Source organism: Pteronotus mesoamericanus, unplaced genomic scaffold, assembly GCF_021234165.1.
Source record: "Pteronotus mesoamericanus isolate MK-2021 breed Mesoamerican mustached bat unplaced genomic scaffold, CSHL_Meso_final contig_33, whole genome shotgun sequence".
NCBI lineage: Eukaryota > Metazoa > Chordata > Mammalia > Chiroptera > Mormoopidae > Pteronotus > Pteronotus mesoamericanus.
In genome coordinates this window covers 10,770,430-10,790,288 of record NW_026555135.1, presented here as the reverse complement: position 1 = coordinate 10,790,288, position 19,859 = coordinate 10,770,430, and the positions used below count along the sequence as shown (strand labels likewise).

The 19,859-nt window shown below is 35.4% G+C and overlaps 1 protein-coding gene across 5 annotated transcripts in view; it reads left to right on the top strand.

Annotated features, from left to right (window-relative positions):
- Nucleotides 1-19,859, top strand: part of DLG2 (discs large MAGUK scaffold protein 2) — an 839,012-nt gene that overhangs the window by 104,040 nt on the left and 715,113 nt on the right. For 4 of the 5 annotated variants that reach the window (XM_054576359.1, XM_054576358.1, XM_054576357.1 and 1 more), the window contains exon 1: nt 16,634-16,942. The exons of the other annotated variant lie outside the window; for it this stretch is intronic. In XM_054576359.1, coding sequence (XP_054432334.1) covers nt 16,634-16,942 — 309 coding nt within the window. Of the gene's footprint in view, nt 1-16,633; nt 16,943-19,859 lie in introns of those variants that run through there. 5 annotated transcript variants of the gene reach the window in all.

Genomic DNA, 19,859 nt, shown 5'->3' with positions numbered 1-19,859 from the left:
AGAACAAGTTTTCCTCTATTCTGACTTGGTGTGAGATTCCAGGAGACTGAAACATAAAATTGGCATAATCTGAAGGGAGGCCGTCAGAGTAATTTGCAATTTAATTATTGATTAAGTGAAGGTCCCAGACTCTGTTGCTCTGTGAAACTGTTTAATATTTGGTCATTGTAGGGATATGCCAAACCTGCAGAGCATGTGGAGTATCGCGAATCTAGGACAATTCTATTGCTGGTAGCAGATACGTCTGGACACTACCTACTTCTCTGCCTTCACCCCCACTCCCAACACATACATGCTCAGCTCCATTTCCCTGAACTGGACCATTCTTAAAAGTGTCATTGTATTTGTAATCATAATATCCTTAGGCACCTCTAAGCTTTAACTGATTTCTTGAAAACCTCATGTGCTTAGAATAAGGTAATTCCCAGTATGTGTGATATTATGAGGATCAGGTAATTGAAATGTAAAGTTCAGCATTATAGATTTAATATTAATGGTGGTATCATTTTTGTTGAAAGACAAATCCTTTTTATTGTGAATGTTGTACATATGTGGGTTTTCTTTATTCGCAGTTACAGAGTTTGACTTTAAGAAAAAAAATATAAATAGCCTTTTACTTTCCTGTAACTTAATTGTATACATTAACTGCCAAAGTTATTAGGAACCAGAAGTGATTGCTTTAAATTATTTTTGGAAAGAGGCCAGCTCCTTTCTGGACCAGTAGAAGGACATAGCAGAGATCAGCAATGTCACAAGGAAAAAACTGTTGACCTAATGCCAGTTCAGTCATGGACCGAACTGAGTGGTTGACACAGCCCTAGATTATAAGAGAACATACTTTAGTCAGAGCCTAATTTAAGTCAAAAATGATTGTGTTTTACTAGCTGAGGAGCCATTTGGAATACAGATGCTTTACAGCACAATTTAATTTTCAGAAACACTTTGTGCAGTTTTCAAAAGATCTTTCCTTGGACCTAGACACCAAAGGAACATTAGTCCTTCCCATTTATCCTTGTAGAATTCCTTTGTAGGCAACAGGGACTGTGCATGTGAACAGTCAAAAGGCAGTGGATAAGGAGAGCCAGGGATGTCTGAGAAGCAAGCCATACTGCAAATGGTACCTGTCCGTGATATTCAGGGGTGCAAAGTGTCTACTGAGCTATTCACCTGGGCTCTATTGAGCCTCATGAAGAACCTGCACTGAAGCTCTATAATTGGGACTTCCTATGGGATGCGCCTTTCTTGAAGGGTTAGTTTTCCTGACCTTAATTCAATTTCTTTTCTACCTTGGAGGACATTGATTTCTATCCTGAATGGACTGATGCTTTCTGGAACTGAAATGAGGCCTGCCTGCCCTGGCACAGCAACCGTATTGACTAGTAATATGCTTCCGGCAGAGCGAGGTGCTGTTTCCGATGTGCCCGGTTGAAAAAGGCCACCTAGAAGATTGGATGCAAGCAGGCAATACGTTCCCCTATTGCCCTTCAGACTGGCTACTATTACCTGTGTGAAGAGGGCAAGCACTGTTGTTGTCCTCAAAGGGAAATTCTAAAAAGAAGGAAGGAGAAATATCAGATAATTGATTTTATACTGTTCTTTATTAGCTGATGATTATTTAGGAAATTGCTTACAGAGTGATGTACATTCTTGCTGCACAAATTTCATCAGAAGAAGATATTCCAAGAATGAAATAAATGATCTTTCAAGAAAAAAGATTTTATTGTTTACTGCACATTAATAAATTTGCATGAAGTGTATTCTCCAAAATATATCTTCAGTCCCTAGGGTCTAGGCAGGGTGTCTGGGGACCAATATCAATTCTGCAGAACCTAGCCCACAAATAATTTGCCTATCATGTCTGCTTTGTTGGCTTATGAGTGGAATCTAAAATAAAGAAGATTTGCCTGAAAGGTCTCACAGCAGGCACTTTGGCATTTGGGTGTACAATACTGCATTTCATTTAGCCCAGCAGGCCTAAATGAATATTCGCTGTCAGGTGGCAAAGAACTCCACCCAAAGTAGCTGATAACTCATTTGTGTTTGGACTTCTCACCAACATAGATTTTATATAATTAGAGTTTGAGTTCTTTTCCCAAAGCCCCACAGCTTGACTCAGAGTTTAACATTTAAAATAGTTATATCAGTCAAAGGTAGAAGACTCATCACTTTGATTCACCTTTTTTTTTCTTTGAGGAAAGCAACATGATAGAGTAAGAAAAAGATTTTGGAATCAGACTGACCTGGATTTGAATCATGACTTTGCCATTTAATACCTGTATGACCTTGAGCAGTTATTTAACTTCTCTAAACCTCCATTTTTTTCATCTAGAAATGGAAATAATATAATAATATTTGACTTTCAGGGCTGTTCAGAGAATTAGCTCCATTCTGTGTATTTCTTGGCACATTCATAGGAGATCATCAATAAATGGTAACAGTAGCTGCTATGATTAAAGCTGTTCTGCAGCCAGAAGAAATGGGTTTATGTAAACTTGAACCTCTTTATCATGGCTACAAGAAACTACAGGTGCTCCTGGACCTGTATGTAAAATATAATTAAGGCAAAAACTTTGTTTTTATTCCAGACATTCAAATTTAGGAAGATATTTCTTTCAGATCTCTCAAAATCTTGCTTAATCCTTTCCTTACGATCATAAATAGAAACAGAGAAGGAAAACGCAAATTATTTTACTAACATTAAACTTAAAACCTTAAATTCTAGGTTCACTAAATGTTCCTCATCTTTTACCCTTTTTTTGATGGCAAAAGGAGTACAAGATGTTATGTGTTCATCCTCAGAAAAAAAAAGTGCTGTGTGAGAAAACAGGATGGAACAGTGGAAAAATTTTAGGCTGAACATTGGGCTTCGCATTCTGGTTTCAACAATATTGCTTATCAGCTGTCTAACCCTAGTCACATTATTTTATAATCATGATCTTCAGCTATTCCACTGGCCTGCCTTCTATTGAGGTTAAGAGAAATCAAGGATATAACAGTATTTTCAAAAACCGAAGTCTAACATAAAAATGAGATGCTATTTTGTACAGGTTTTTTTTTAATAGAATATTTATTTTTATTAAACTTATTGGAATGACATTGATTAATAAGACTACATAGGTTTCAAGTGTACATTTCTAAGATTCATAATCTATATATTGCATTGTGTGCCCACCACCCATAGTAGGTAAAGGGGGTCAAATATATGGAGACAGAAGATGATTTGCACAGGTTTTCATGCACAGGCATGCTCTGTATGCTAGAGCTCAACATGCTGTAGCATTATATGAACCTTGATTTTATTCTTGGTTTCTCTTATTACCAATGGTATGACCATGGGAAATTATAGAATCTTTTTAAACGAGTATCATTATCTGAAATTGGCATCTCAGAGTTATTAGGATCAAATGAAGTACCTAAGCTTAGGACACATTCTAAGTACTCAACAAATGATAAATATGCTGCTAGTGATGATATTATTTAGCACCTAGCCCAGGGGGAGAATAACTTGCTCAAAAATAGGAGTTAGGAAGATAAGTTTAGGACCAATATGGAATTTTGACATTCAATGGAAATCAATTGACCTTCTCCGAGTGTCCGTATATAAGCACTGCAGAATTTTTTAATGTCAGCCTCTGGGATTTATGATTGGAGTGTGGAGGGCGCTAATGATGGGAATGATGATGAAGAGCATGATAGATAAAGCTTGTTGTGCATCATTGGTGCCAGGCACTGTACTGAGTGCTTTACAGAAATTTACTCATGTTATTCTCACATCAATTCTGTGAGAATAGAATTGGGTATCACCCACCTCACGTATAGAAAAAAAACTGAGACACAGAGAGGATAAGCAAACTCAGAAATCTAATCAGAGAGCTCATGTCTCTTCTATTATGAATAGGCAAAAAGAGTGCATAAATGTTGTACAAAGTTATATCACATTATGCAAAAACATTTTTAAAATATTCCAAACAACAGTGAAATTTCATCAGACTTCAGGTATGTATGCAGCAATTAAAATGTTCTGAGCCCTTAGGTGAGCGCTGTGAAGAGCTAGTTAGGGAGGGGGAAAGTGCTTGTCCTAGCCTCTGAATAAGTGCCGGAGATGGAACGGGTATGACATTCTGACTTAGAGGCTATGTTTCAAACCACTGAGCATACTGCCCCCCTATTTCTCAAGCTCTTATCGAATATCAAATTGAGAATAAGCCAAAAAATTCACCATGCCATACTTTTAAACCACCTTTCTATGTGTTAAGGTGATAATAAACCTAAATGTTTATAATAATAATATATTATGTCTATATTTCTGTAGTTATTTGGGAGGCACTGTGATTAAACCTAAAGATGTTGACAGGGCATCACTCATCAGCTATGCCTGTCCTTCAGCAACCACTCACTGTGCTTTCATAGACTCCTTGGCCCACTTCCTTAATTTTACAAAAGGAGTCATTGAAACTCAGCAAGTTAAAGTAATTTCTCCAAAATGAAAGCTAGTTAGCAGCAGAGCTGAAACTAGAGCATTTTCTAAAGCCAAGTCCCATATTTTCTAATTTAAATCAATAAGTATTTACTGAGCAATAAGAATTGTATTGTGAGGCAATGACAAGGATGGTGTGAGTTTGCAAATGTTTTTGTTTTTTGGTTTTTTTTTTGTTCCTGAGAAGTTTATAATCTACTAGTAAAGATAAGCATGCCCACACATAATTATAAAACTCACCATAATGGAACATAATGGTTCAGTTGCAGGAAACATCCCTCACATTGTCCGTGTATGTATGTTACTTGGCATATTTGTTAGTTCAAGGAATTCTGCCCTGCAAAATTGTTACCTAGTCTACAGTTCACTACTTTATCACTAGCTTAGTTCATGGTACAGATAGGCGGTCAATAAATATTTATTGGTTGAAATGAAAACACAAAAGCAAGGTAATGTGGAATCAGAGAGAAGAGAATTAATTAAAAGTGAATTTAAAATGTACAGGCTAAAACAAAGCCAATTTAGGTAAAACTTTACTAAAGTGTCAGTCTCTAAGGAGAGCAGACCGTTCAGCTGGAAGGGGGCCTGTCATTTCTATTAATCCTGCCTTCAGGCCAATCCACAGATCAATTACCTCTGACAAGTCAGAATCTGGCTTATTTTTAACTCAGAAGGGTTTTTAAGCTTTTGGTAAATTTCAAAAATATCTATTACCAATTATTGATCAGGGAAAAATAAGAGCATGTAAATCTTATACTAAAAAAAGACTGATTCCAGATTATAGTTCTCTTTCAATTCTGGGTATGACAACTGCAAAAAACCAGGTAGACTGCTTCAAGGGGACCTCAGTGGCATGAGCCAGGCTGTTCCATGATCAGAGGAAGATCCATTCATATTTGTTCCATTTTGATTCTGTGCATAGCATCATTCAGCCTGACTCTATGTTTTACCTTTTTTGAGAGAGAGTTTTACTCATCTTGTGACTGTTCTTCCCTCCTTTCTTTTCTTATTTTTGTTTTCTCTCTTTTGCTCCCTCCCTCTCTTCCTTCCTTTCTCCTCATCCTTCCTTTTTCTTTTATTATTTTTGCACATTTTCTTGTTCATGCATTTTCTCCCTCACGAAACTCAAAACAGGGGATGGCATGTGCCTTTGCTCCATGTGGGCCCCATACTCTCCACACTACCCTGTCTGCTCCTGGCACACACGAGTCAGTTGGGCGTCCAGCAGTGGAAGAGTGGGGACACCGCACTTGGAAACAATACATGCACAGTGTTACACATATTAGTTTCCCAAGAGTCCTGATTGAGAGCCGAGAGTTCCTCCTCCCATTTAAATCAATATCCTTTAAAGATTTAAATTAACTTTTAAGTTGATTAAAGCTTGGACAAGAACATATATAACTATGCACTAAACTCAGTGCTTAGTGCTAAAGTTCCTGTATTATATAACTAAATAAATTAAAAGTATAAAAAATAACTATAACTATAAAAATATGTTAATGGTGCACAATACGAAATATGTAATTCATGACATTTATGACAAAGTATGGGGGAAAGTAAAAGTGTAGAGTATATAATTGAAATTAAATTGTTATCAGCTTATTAGTTTAAAATAGATTGCTATAGCTATAATGTGTTTTGTGTAAGCCCTAGGTAACCACAGAGAAAATACCTATAGAAGATACACAAAAAATGACAAAGGAATCAAATCATGCCACTACAAAAAATATCAATGAAACACAAAGGAAGATAGCGAGAGAATAGAAGATGCATAAGAAAGCTATAAAACAGACAGAAAAAAATAATAAGATGACAATAGTAAGTTCTTTCTTATCAATAATTTATTTAAATATAAATAGGTTAATACCTACAATCAAAAGACATAGAGTGGCTGAATGGATAATAAATATAAGATTAAACTATATGCTGTCCATGAGACTCACTTTAGATTTAAGGACACAGATAAGCTGAAAGTGAAATTATGATAAAAGATATTTCATGCAAATGGTAGCCAGCATATAGCAGGGGTGACCTTATTTATATCAGACAAATAGACTAAGTCAAGAACTATCAAGACAGACAAAGAAAAAAACATTATATAATGATGAAAGGGTCAATTTTCCAAGAAAATATAACGTATAAATTTGTATGTACCCAACCAACATCAGAACATCCAAACATATGAAACAAACATTGACAGAACTAAAGAGAGAAATAAATAGCAACACCATAATAGTAAAAGATTTCAACACCTGACTTTCAATAATCAATAAAACATCTAGATAGAAGATCAATAAGTAAATGGAATTAACAAGACTATAGATAGAGAGCTATTTCATCCAATAGCAGCAGAATACACATTCTTCTAAGTACACAAGAAACATTCTATAGGATTTATCATTGTTAGCTCACAACACAAGTCTTAACAAACTTAAGAAGATTGAAATTAAATGAACTATTTTTCAACTCTAATGGAATGAAACTAAATGTCAATAACAAAGGAAAACAGGAAAATTCACAAACATTTGGAAATTACAAACTAGATTCTTGAATAATCAATTGTTCAAAGTAGAAAGCAAATAGGAAATTCAAAAGTATCTTGAGACTAATAAAAAATCAGAACTTATGGGTTGAAGGAAAAACAATACAAAGAAAGTTTATAGTGATAAATGTCTACATTAAAATGAAAAAAATGTCTAAATTGAACAATCTAACTCCACACCTCAAGGAATTAGAAAGAGGGAAGCAGGAGAAATATAGTAATAAATGCTTACCTTAAAACAAGAAAAAAGATCTAAAGTAAACAACCTAACTTTATACTTCAAAGAACTAGAAAAATAAGAACACAGTAAAGCTAAAGTTAACAAAAGAAAAGAAGTAATTAGGATTAAAACAAAAATAAATGAGGTAGAGAATGAAAACAATAGAAAAAAATCAACAAAACTAAGAACTGTTTTTTAAATAAGCAAAACTGGCACTCCTGTAGCTGCATTCACTAATTAAAAAGAAAAGACTCAAATAAAAATGAAACTGAAAGGGATGTTACAACTGATGCCACAGAAATTAAAAGGAGTGGGACTACTATGAAAAATTATACATCAACACATTGGACACCCTGAAAGAAAAAAAACTTCTAGAAACTTATAACCTATGAAAACTGAATCATGAAAAATAAAAAATCTGAACAGACCTATAACTAGTAAGGGGATTGAATCAGTCATCAAGAGCCTCAAACCAAGAAGTCCATGGCCAGATGGATTCACAGGTGAAATCTACCAAACATTTAAAGAAGAATTAATGCCAATTCTCAAACTCTTCCTAAAAATATTTGTTACTATGATACCAAAACCAGAAAAAGATACCACAAGGAAAGAAAACCTGATAAATAAATGAAAAATTCTATACAAAATACCAGCAAACTGAATTCAGTAGCATATTAAAAAAATCATACACTATGACCAAGTGTCCTTTATCCCTGATGCTCAAAGGTGTTTCAAAATAAAGAAAAAAATCAATGATACACCACATTAACAGAAAAGCATAAAAACCACATGATCATCTCAACAGATGTAGAAAATCATTGACAAATTTTAACATTCTTTTACAAGTGTTGGAAGCAACCTAAATGCCCGTCAATAGATGACTGGATCAAAAAACTATGGTACATTTACACAATGGAATACTACGCAGCAGAAAGAAAAAAAGAACTACTAAACTTCGCGACAGCATGACTGGAACTGGAGAGCATTATGCTAAGCGAAATAACCCAGGGGGTGAAAGACAAATACCATATGATTTCTCCTATAAGCGGAACCTAACCAACAATACAAAGATGCAAGGAAAGTAAGATCAACAACACTGAAAGGAAAAGAAATGAACAGAGACAAGAGGGATGGAGGGAAGGGGGGACGTGGAGGTGGGGGAAAGGAAGGGAATAGGAGGGTCAGGGAATGTGTAGCAAGGTCTCATGGACAAAACCAAAGGGGAAGGATTGAGGGGGGGAGGGTGCAGGGGAAGGTGATGGGGGAAGGCAGAGACAAATGTATTTGAAAAAATAAAGAAAATAAATTAAATTTAAAAAAATTTTTTTAACATTCTTTTATGATGAAAACACTCAACAAACTAGGAATAGAAGGAAGTTACCTCAACACAATAAAGTTCACATATGTAAAGCCGACAGGTAACATCATGCTCAATGGTGAAAAACTGAAAGCATTTTCTCTTATCAGGAATAAGATAATAAGGATACGCATTCTCACCTCTGTCAATGAACATACTGGAAGTCCTAACCAGAGCAAATAGGCAAGAAAAACAAATAGAAGGTTTTGAAATCAAAAAGAAAGAAGTAAAACTGTAGAACTGTCTTTGTTTACAGGTAACATGATTTTATATTTAGAAAACAATAAAGATAATATATACAATTGGTACAACTAATAAGCAAATTCATCAAAGTTGTAAGACACAAAATCAACATACAAAAATTTGTTTATACACACTAACAATGAACAATTTGAATGGGGAATTAAGAAAAAATCTGATTTACAATAGCATCAAAAATAATAAAATACACAGGGAAGAGGTTAACGTAATGAAAGATTTTTACACTAAAACCTACAAAACATTAATGAATGAAACAAAAAGCACAAATGATTATTCATACATCTGAAGACATTTCAAAAATGTCCATACTACACAGAGCTATCTGCAAATTTAATGCAATCCCTGTAAATATTCCAATGAGATTCTTTACAGAAATAGAAAAGACAATCCTAAAATTCACATGGATACATAAAAGACCCTGGATAGATAAAAAACAATCTCGAGAAAGAAAAACAAATCTCAGACCTGTTAATATGACCATTATAAAACAACAACAACAACAACAAAAACCCACCAGAACATAGGTGTTGGCGAGGATGCGGAGAAGTTGGAACACTTGTGCCCTGTTGGTGGGAATGTAAAATGGCTGAGCTATGAAAAACATGGAGGTTTCTCAAAAAATTAAAATGAAAACTGTCATATGATAAAACAATACCATTTCTGTGTATTCATTTAAAAAGTCAAAATTAGGATCTTGAGATATTCATATAACCTAAATACCCATTGACGGATGAATGAATAAAGAAAATGTGGCATATAGAAACAATAAAATATTATTCATTCATAAAAAGGAAAAAATCTTGTCACATGCCACAGCATGGATGAACTTGGAAGACATAATGCTAAATGAAATAAGCCAGCCAGAGAAAGACAAATACTGCATGATTTTATTTATATTATATGAGGTATCTAAAGTAGTGAATTCATAGAAGCAAGAAGTAGGATGGTGGTGGCCAGGGCCTGAGAGAAGGGGGAAATGAGGAGACGCTGTTTAAAAGGAATAGAATTTTAGTAATACATGTTCAAAATATTCTAGAGATTTGCTGTGCAACATTGTGTATATGGTTAATGACACTGTAGTTCACACTTTAATTTTGTTAAGGAGGTACAGCTACAGGGTCCAGCACAAATAACACCTCTTTCTTACCACAGAAACTTTTGTTACAAAACCATAAGCATGTAATTCTGTAACATAACAATATCACACTCACACACACCATATTGACATTTTAGGTGAAATGTTCAAATTAAAACTATAATTTATTACACCCATGTTAGTACCCTACTAACCACACTCAAGCAGGTATTACTTTTGCCAGACGCTATATATTATGTATTTTTAAACACAATTTTAAAAAAATCTAAAGTATTTGTTATAAATAATAATGCTGTTTAATTATTTTTTTTAACTTTTTTTAGCTTAATGAGGAGGAAGAGGATTTTTCATCTTGCTTTTCTGCTCTTTAATATAATTTACTTTAAGTTTTTTTATTGTTCAATCACAGTTGTCCCCATTTTCCCACATTACTCTCCTCTGCCCCACCTACCCCTCACCTTCCGCTTTCAATCCTCCCCGCCTTCCCATTGTCTTTGTCCATGGGTCCTTTATACATGTTCCTTGACTCGACCCTTCCCCTTCTCCTTCTTTCTAATATACCCTTTCAACATCCTGTGAAATCACTGTGCCTTTGGTCATATCATTTTAAGAGGGTCTAGACTTTGGTGTTTGGACTTGGGATTCTCTCCCTGCTGTCCCACTGACTGGCTTTGGTTGGGAAGCCACTCCCCGTTTTGCACTATCTAGCTGTAAAGGGAGAACAACTTGGAAATACTTAGAAAATCACAGCTGTCAGGAGGTATAGCTTATATGAATGAGTATTTTACTAAAATAAACAAAAACTGTTTAAATTTTTTATAAGACCACTAACAAATTTTGTCGAAAAATGGGTTAATGCATACCACTTTTACCACTCAACCACCCTGACTGTTTCACTTAAATGACCTTAAGAGCGCATTTCTATTTTATGTTTGAATTCAAAATGGTTATTTATTCGTTTTGCACTGAGAGGTAGAAGACAGACCTGAATACCAATGTTGGTATAACTACTGAAAGACAATTTCAACTTCTTTCTTGCTTGATTTATTTTGATAAATAATAAACACTTACTTTCTGTTTGGTTCAGAGGATGCGGGCACCAAAACAAGGACCCTCTCCACACTCAATGGTTATTACTTACATTCTGATTGAGGAGAAAGGCATAAAACATGTAATAGTGTAATTATTATTTTATTTTATTTTTTTTTGAGTTTTGCCTTTTATTATGGAAATTTTTTTTGTTTTTTTTTTTGCGATGTTTGCTTTTCTTTTCTTTTTTTTTAAATTTATTTACTTTTTAAATACATTTGTCTCTGCCTTCCCCCCACCTCTTTCCCTTGCCCCCTCCCACCTTCCCTCCCTCAGCTCTTCCCCTTTGGTTTTGTCCATGAGTCCTTGCTATATGTTCCTTGACTTTCCCCTTCCCTTCCCTTTCCCTGCGTCCCCTTCCCTCTTGTCTCTGTTGATTTCTTTTCCTTTCAGTGTTGCTGGTCATATTTGCCTTGCTTCTTTGCATTGTTGGTTAGGTTCCGCTTATAGGTGAGATCATATGGTATTTGTCTTTCACCCCCTGGGTTATTTCGCTTAGCATGATGCTCTCCAGTTCCATCCATGCTGTCGCAAAGTTTAGTACTTCTTTTTTCTTTCTGCTGCGTAGTATTCCATTTTGTATATGTACCATAATTTTTTGATCCAGTCATCTACTGATGGGCATTTAGGTTGCTTCCAACACTTGGCTGTTGTAAATTGTGCTGCTATGAACATTGGGGTGCATAGGTTCTTTTGTATTGGCACTTAGATGATTATATTATTTTAAATACAATCATCTAAGTGTTGAAATAGAAAAGCACAAGTGCTAAATGGGTGTTTATAATGGGAGGATGACTGATCTGTTCTGGAAAAGGGCTGGGGCACAGTGTCCAGGGAATGCTTTCTTGGGAAGGTGACAGTTGAGCTGGGCTCTGGAAGACAGGAAGAGCTCTAGAATTTCTAAATAGAAGAGTCTTCGGGATGACAATCTGGTGGGAAGGAAGGCCTGGAGACTTGTTTTAGAGCTGTGTTGCCTAGTAGGCTCACAATTCTCGAGTGTATTGTGCGTTTCCTTGGGGTGGCTTTTGGGAGGTGTCTCTTGATGCGCCTTATAGAAGGGTGAGTAAGAATGAATTTTGTGAACATGTAGAGAGGGGAAGAGGGCATGTGCAAGGGCCATCAGGTAGCCAAGGCCTGCGTGGTTGGAGGGTGGATGGTGCGAGGGGTGAGGCACAGATGAGACTGGTAAAGGCACAAGAGACCAGGTCACACGGGACACGATTAAGGACCATGCAAGCCACTTTAAAGCTCTGCTGTCTATGGGGATAAAGATCTCAGAGAATGAGATTTTGTTGACAGGTATTAATCAGAGTAGGTCCTGATAGCATTCACATTTTAGGAGAATTCGCTCTGGCCACTGTGTGAGAATGGACTGCAGTACGGGTGGAGGCCAGAGACCAGTTAGGAAGCTGTTTTCACCGGTTCTACAGAGAAATGATGATAGCTTCAACCAGGGTGGTTGGCATGGTGATTAAGAGAAATAGATAACTGAAAGATATTTACATCTACAAGTATTCACATTTTGTAGAGTGTAACTGAACATGCCAGGGTTGTCTGGAAAGATTCACAGAAGTGGCATTAGTCTCATCCTGAAGGATGAGAACAAGTTTCTTGTACTAGTATAGTTCACTACTTAGATTCAATTGCTAAAATATGTAAATTATATATGATTTTTCTCTTTCCATTAGTATTCTTTTCAGAATCTCTAAGAAATTTCACATAACTTGTGTTCTAATTTCTCCAATAGTGTTACTGTTTTAGAATATAATAAATCACTTCCTGAAATCTGTCTTACAATTCAGTCATACATCAACTCAAATTAATCTCCTTTCCTCAACACCCACCAAAATCCAAGTATATCAGTGAGAATATGGGACATTTTTAAACTTTTTTACTTCTTATTAAAGTCTATGTCCCAGTTAAATTTCTGTAGAAATTAAACGTGTATCCTTCCTCACTGTCCATTCCTTCTTGCTTTGCCTCCTGAGATTTATGACTAAATTGGTTTAAGTATTTTGGAAATAATTTTAGAGCCTAAAATACTTTAAATATTCTTGGTTTCTCTTATTTTCAAATTGTTTTGAAATATCTTATTTATCTTATTTTGAAAGGTAAATGCAATTGCATCTGGAGATTGCCTAGGCTGAAAGTTATTAGGTGTACAAGAATATTAATTTGTTAGCATTTATAACATCTCTAGTCCTTGCAGTCACAGGAGTAGGCTACATACAATTTTTAAATCAAGATAAATTGTATCTAATACTTTATATCATTTTGTGATTCTTTAACACATTACTTTTGGATGGTAAAGGGCTTCTGCTCTTCTTTTGTAATTAATATGTTCATTTCCCTTATGCAGAGAGAGCCAGAAGGAAATTTTATCTGGAAAAATATATATCTGCATAGTGTTTTAGTATGGCACAATTTATTTAGTAAGTCATCATTGCTATTTCATTTTAAACAAATCAAGCCAGGATATTAATTTTAAGCTTCTGCTTTAAAACTAGTGGCTGTTCTATTCAGACAGTAAGAGGTCAGAGAGAGGTCACTAAGATATATCTCATCTAGGCATTGCCCTGTGCACCATCTGCCCATGTTAAATCACAATGATAAGTGGGAGGTGCACTCGTGCACCACTAATTCTTGTTTGGCCAGAATTCCATGTCATCTCATGGTCATTACAATTGTCCAATTACAGTTGATCAAATTGAATTATCTTTAATTAGTAGGTCTGTCTTATAGTACAGTGGGTTAGTTGAACATACTTATCTGTTTAAGTGGTCTGTCCTCAGACTTGGAAAGCCAAATGTCATGTTTGAAAAGAAAAAGTAATTGAGGGGAGAGGGGAAGGCAGAAAGCTGGAATTATTTTACATGTATTACAGTGAAAGAGTTATTTCAATATAGTCTTGTAATGAGTTTAACAAAAGTTTGTTATAGTCTTTAAGATCTTCCAAGAAAAGTAATATTAGTTATGCAGCATAGGTATCAACATAGAAATGACATGCTGAGGTTATTAAAATAAGAATTCAGTTGTCCTTGTGGTGAGAAGAAATAGCTCATTACAAACAATCCATTCATAGCAATTTAGTGTTCCTATGAAGATTTATAATATCTTTGAGTAGTGCCCAACTGAGAAATTTTCTGTCTTGTAAGCTGCACACGCTATTACAAAATTACAATGGAGTCACACTGACTTACTCCTGTGCAGACTGATTCACATAGTTGAGAGGTAAATTGGTGAGATGCCAATGAGCCTTTGAGCAATGACACCTGTCTGAAAAACTAAAGAAGCATCTATGGTTGGATAAGATTGGAGAGAGCCAAAGTTACCACTTGCCAACATTTGCGTTTAGGGGTAATGATATTGCCACATCACATCAACTCCCACTCTACAGCCATGCATCACAGTGACACCAGACAAATACACGAAGTTCTCTAGGGCTTCTTTGATCAAGAAATTATTTCAGGCATTAACCACTGATGAAGCCTAAAGAAGTAGAAAAAGAAAGAAAGAGAAAAAGAAATGATTTTCATCTCTTTTCCCTACTGAGTATCACATAATGATCTATTTGCCTCAATTTCATTGTTTTTAAGGACTGATATGGACTGCTTGGTTTTCTTTCAGGAAGAAAGACCATAATGCCACCATTATTTCTTTCCAATAGTTCAAGTCTTTATATTTTGGGGGCAAATTTCTTTAACACTGAAAAGCCAGCACTGAAACTAACCTTAATGGAAGAGCTTGTTTCTGGAGTTGTGCTGAATTAAATATTGTATAAAAAAAAAATGTTGGTCAACTCCTTCATTCCTGTACTCTTTCCTTCTATTTATACATCCACCCAACCATCCATATATCCATTTTTTTTTTAAATCTATAAGTCTGCTATGTGCTGAGCAGTTGGCATGCTAGATGTTCGGGGAAAAAAAATGATCAGTAATGGTCCTGGGCCTGCCTTTGGAATTTATTCATGTGGGTTATAATAATTTATCAAAGATGTTTCGGATGTCTACTGTGCCAAGCAAGGTACTAATGTCAGCCTCTCATGTGGAATTTGGAAAAGGACACTTTTGTGGAGATACGCCAAAAGAAAAGATCCTGCTTCTTTTTTTCAGGATTTTTATAAACAACAACGATTTATCTAGCAGATCCCACTATTGAAATGTAGAATAAGATATAATCCTGACCTTTGAAATAATAACTTGGCCAGCTGAGTGAGAAACGAGGTCTACTCTACCCCAGTCCTTGGTCAGTGCACTGAGATGGTTGATCTAATGGTATCGGATAGTCTGTAGATAAAATTGTTATATCATGGGATTATATCATCATTGTTTGGTGCTGCATGGATGGCAGCTTGCTTCCCAATCAAACAGAAGTTATTTCTTTAGGGATATGTGATAAGGATAGATATTTACATTACAGATAGGGAAAGTTTCAAGCAGAATAGAAATTCTAAATGCCTTTCCCTTTACTGAAAATACTATGGATGACTTCTATAACCATACTACAATTTTAAAACAATCATGTCCTCTCTGGAAGTCAATTGCTTTAAATTGGAGAGATTTCACTTATTTTTCAGTGAAAGAATTTGAAAATTCTGTCTTTGGAAACCAAAATACTGGATGGCAGAGTTGGATGTGTCTTTCACTTTAAAATGCAGACTTTCTCTGTGGTGAATGTATTTGTTGTGGTAAAGTATTTGAAAGGAAATCCTCAGAATAATTTTGGGTAAAGAAAAACACTGTGTTAAAATAAGCCAACCGATCAGTTTTGAACTTTGAAAATTGCTTTATTTCAAATCAGAAAGAATGAATAGTGGTCCATAGCATAAAGAAATTATGCTTAGATTATAATGTATAATCATGATCTAACACACATTAAACTTCCAAGTTTTAAAGGATTCTAGTATCACTCTGTGATCTCAGTGATTTTTCTAAAAGAATTGAGGTTCTCTAGAATTAATATTGATGCTCTTATTTAGTTACCTCATGATTTGGTCTGTCTTGGCAAATATCTCTCTAGACAAGTGATTCCTGTAAATGTTGGAAATTCCTTGACAGGGTAACTTTCCCATCATTTTAATTTGCTTGTGCTATATTGTTTCAGCCTAGATGCATTCTTTCCAGAAAAAAAAGGGTCCTGCTAGTGTGATAAGAAGCTCTCTTTCCTGAGGTCTATATTTTGTGTGGGGATCAGCCAGGAGAGGGAAATGCCAGAATGCCAAATTGCAGAGAATATTCTTTACTGTGGGGCTCCATCCAAAAAGGGTTTGAAACACAGTGTACAGTTTTGTAGCCCAGCTGTGTGGAGCATTGATTGCTTCTGCCTAGAGCAGGGATACTGTCAAGTTGCTCTGTGAGTTGAGTCATCTATTGACAAAGAGCTACCAGCCCGCAGATAATGCTGTGCAGAGCTGCTCTCGCTGCTCCCACTGCTCCCACGATGCACTGCTTATAGCAGCTGTCAAAGATACTGAGGGATCCACGCGAGAAAAAAAAAAGACTTTTACAACTGCCTGGAAGAAAGGGGTGTGAGGGAGGAGACATTCCTGTGCAGAGCTGACCAAAGGAAAGAGTAGGCATCAGTGCAGTATGAATGCATACCTCACCAAGCAACACAGCTGCAGCCGGGGGTCCGATGGGATGGATGCCGGCAGGAGTGCACCCACACTGATCAGGGATGCCCACTGCGCTTGTGGCTGGCAGAGGAGCCCTCAGGGGCTTGGGTACAATTCTCAGACCATGCCCTCTTCAGGACCTGTGGGACCACCTTCAAACAGGACCAAGCTGGTCACCTTGTGGGACAGTATGCGGAAAAGTCCCCACAAGACGAGCACCAAGGGCAAGGGCACTTGTGGGGAGCACTGTGCCTGCCCACATGGTTGGTTCAGCCCAGCACAGGTGAGCCTTTTCCTTATGACTTTCCCCTGAGTATCAGAAGAAACTGAGAGCAAGTTGTGTAAGGTTAGGATGGCTTGGAAACTTTGCTGAGTCCTCCTTGCTGACTGGGGAGGCCTGTTTGGAAAAGGGTAGGGCAAGAAATGCTGTCATTTTCACAGAATTTTGTGGGCTCAGTCCTCTGGATGGCCAGTGAAAGTCCAGGGATGCGGTGCTAAGGTTCTTTTAGTGACTTTTCCCCAAGTTCAACTTTTCTAGTTCTCAGCTGATTTTACTTTTCTGCATCACAGTCTTTTAGCTGTACTTCTACTTCTAATCATTTTTAACTTTTCTGTTCTGTCTGGCTTAGGGTTTTTGTTTGTTGTTTAAGGAAGAGAAAAAGAACTTTAAGCAGACACTATCCATCTCTTTAAAGATAAAAGAACATAGATTTCAGTTATGGAAAGTAATGATTTGAAGTATACTATTCTAATTTTATTCTATATGCCTTTTTAGTAACAGAGAAGAGAATTGGTTTATGCTAAATAATCTATTTTATGAACAAAAAGAATAATTCAAAGCAAGCTACAGGATGATTGCATTCAGAATAAACTAATGAAACATTTCTTTTTTTTATAGAGAAGCAATAGGTTATTTATATTAAAAACTCTCCTAGAATGCATTTCTGAGGCAGATATGCAGATTCCCTTCATTGGATTCCTAACTTATTCTTACCCCCAAACAACTAGCATTTTACTAGAAAATAAATTGGTTTATTTTCTCTGCTTCCGTCCAGAGAGAGAAAACAACTTTCTGTAACTGCTGTAAAATATAAGTAAAATGCACCTGTAATCACTGTCATAAGTACAAAACAACGGCTGTTCTTAAATATGCATTAAACAAAGAAAAGCTGTGTTTGCAAAAAAAAAATCTTTCTTGATTTTAATTTGCTTTTAGCATAATTGAGAAGTGAATATTGATCATGAGTAAAACATTATGATCTGAGAGTTGTAGAAAACATTCTAATGTTAATATTAGTTTTATAAAAAGTACTTCTAAGAATATCATGTATCACTAGAACTTAATGATATAGTTACATATAACTGGCCAAATATATGGCTTGTGTTGCATTACATCAGGCATCTTAGCATCCTGATTTAAATCAAGAATATATTGTCATTATAGTATTAAATTAATTCAGCTTGAAATGGAGCTTGACATTTAGAACTCAGTTAATTTTTAAAGTTAGCATCAGTCCCAAACTGAGGAAACAGTGGACCATTTTGAAGCCTCTATACAGTCTTTAGCAAATACTTATGTTTAAATGTCTTTAACGTACATGTCTGTATTGACTGCATTCTCAAGGCTCACAGAGGCAAAGCAGACAAACTCGCATCTATCTAGTTGATGGTTTTTTTACAGAATAGAAAAAGCAAACTTGGTTTAGAGTAAAATAAGCTAACTTGCTTTATTGTTGCAATTTTTATCCAATATTTAATAAAATTTTACTTCATAAATGATAATCTTCCCAACAAAATTTCTAATACTGCATTGTAATAAGTATTCTCTAAAACCCTTGATACATTTTTCATCAACCAAAAGAAACTTTTCTTTTCCTTGGTTTTTAACAAAGTCAACCTCCTACTTGCTTTAAATTTATACCTATTTAATGTCTTAAAGGATTGAAATAGAGTCTGCTCTTACAATTAAAGATCCAGTGACATATGACAAGGCAGTAAATTGAAGCAAAAACCGTCTCCTATTATTACTTTGAATACACATTTCTATACATTTTCTCTTTTATTCACATATGCTTTATTATTGGCTAGGAAAAACAGTAGTCCTTAAATATTGGAGCTAAAATACTGTATCTTTTAGAGTCTTCATTGTTGTGACTTTTACCCGATCCTTTCAGTCTTTTATCATTTCAGTGTCATAAAGGTGCTTAGCTAGACTGATCAATTTCTTTCTTTATTCCACTCTTGTACCTTTGCAAATATATTATGTTGAATAGTTTTTTATTTGTCTGTATATACATATGTTCATAATTTTATTATATGTATTTAAATCTCTATAATACTTAAATACTTGTATTGCATATATTAATAATTTATGTATACAAAAGCATGTATATAAATATACATACATGTATACATTCATATATAGACACATATAAAAAGTAATGTTCTATATACTTTTTACCTAGAATATACTAGCTTGTTTCACAAAAAATATTTTATTTTCTCTGTATAAAGTATATTTCCTTTATTTTTGATAGGTACTCAAAGGGGTGATATGTATTTAATATGTATGTCTGTTGGTATTCATTTACATATGCAACTTCAGAATATATTGGATATTTGAATTATACAGATATATGTATGTACTATATGACCATGTAAAACTATCACAGAAATAAGAGCTTGTAAGTTTGTATGAATATGCATTAATTAAAATTAAGTCTGTTTTCAGAATTTTGTTATACTATTTTTACCCCTTAAATTAACTAGCTATTGTAGGAAATCTTGTAAAACAAAGGGTAGGGGCTAATATACTAAACATTAGAATCCCTGATAAAGCAGAAAGAAGGAGAGTGCATGTTTGAGAATAGCCTAGGGACCCACATGTGGTACAGAACGTGCCTGAGGGCTGTTAAATGTCTGGGAGCAGGGATCCTGCCCTCCGAGATGTTTGCTGTATCACATGGGAATCAGCGGTGTGACTTCCGGCTGCTGTTATAGAAGGCATAGTAATGACTTGAGTGGCCTCCAAGCTCTTTGCCAAACTCCTGTTATTTGGGGTGCTGTGTACTAACAGGACTCTGTCATTATGTTGTCCCTCAGCAGGACTTAAAAACAGCTCTGTCCATTCTCCAATCAGTTTTCATTCCATTTGGATCTGTAGAATTAATATAACCATAATAATAGGTAAGAAAATGGAA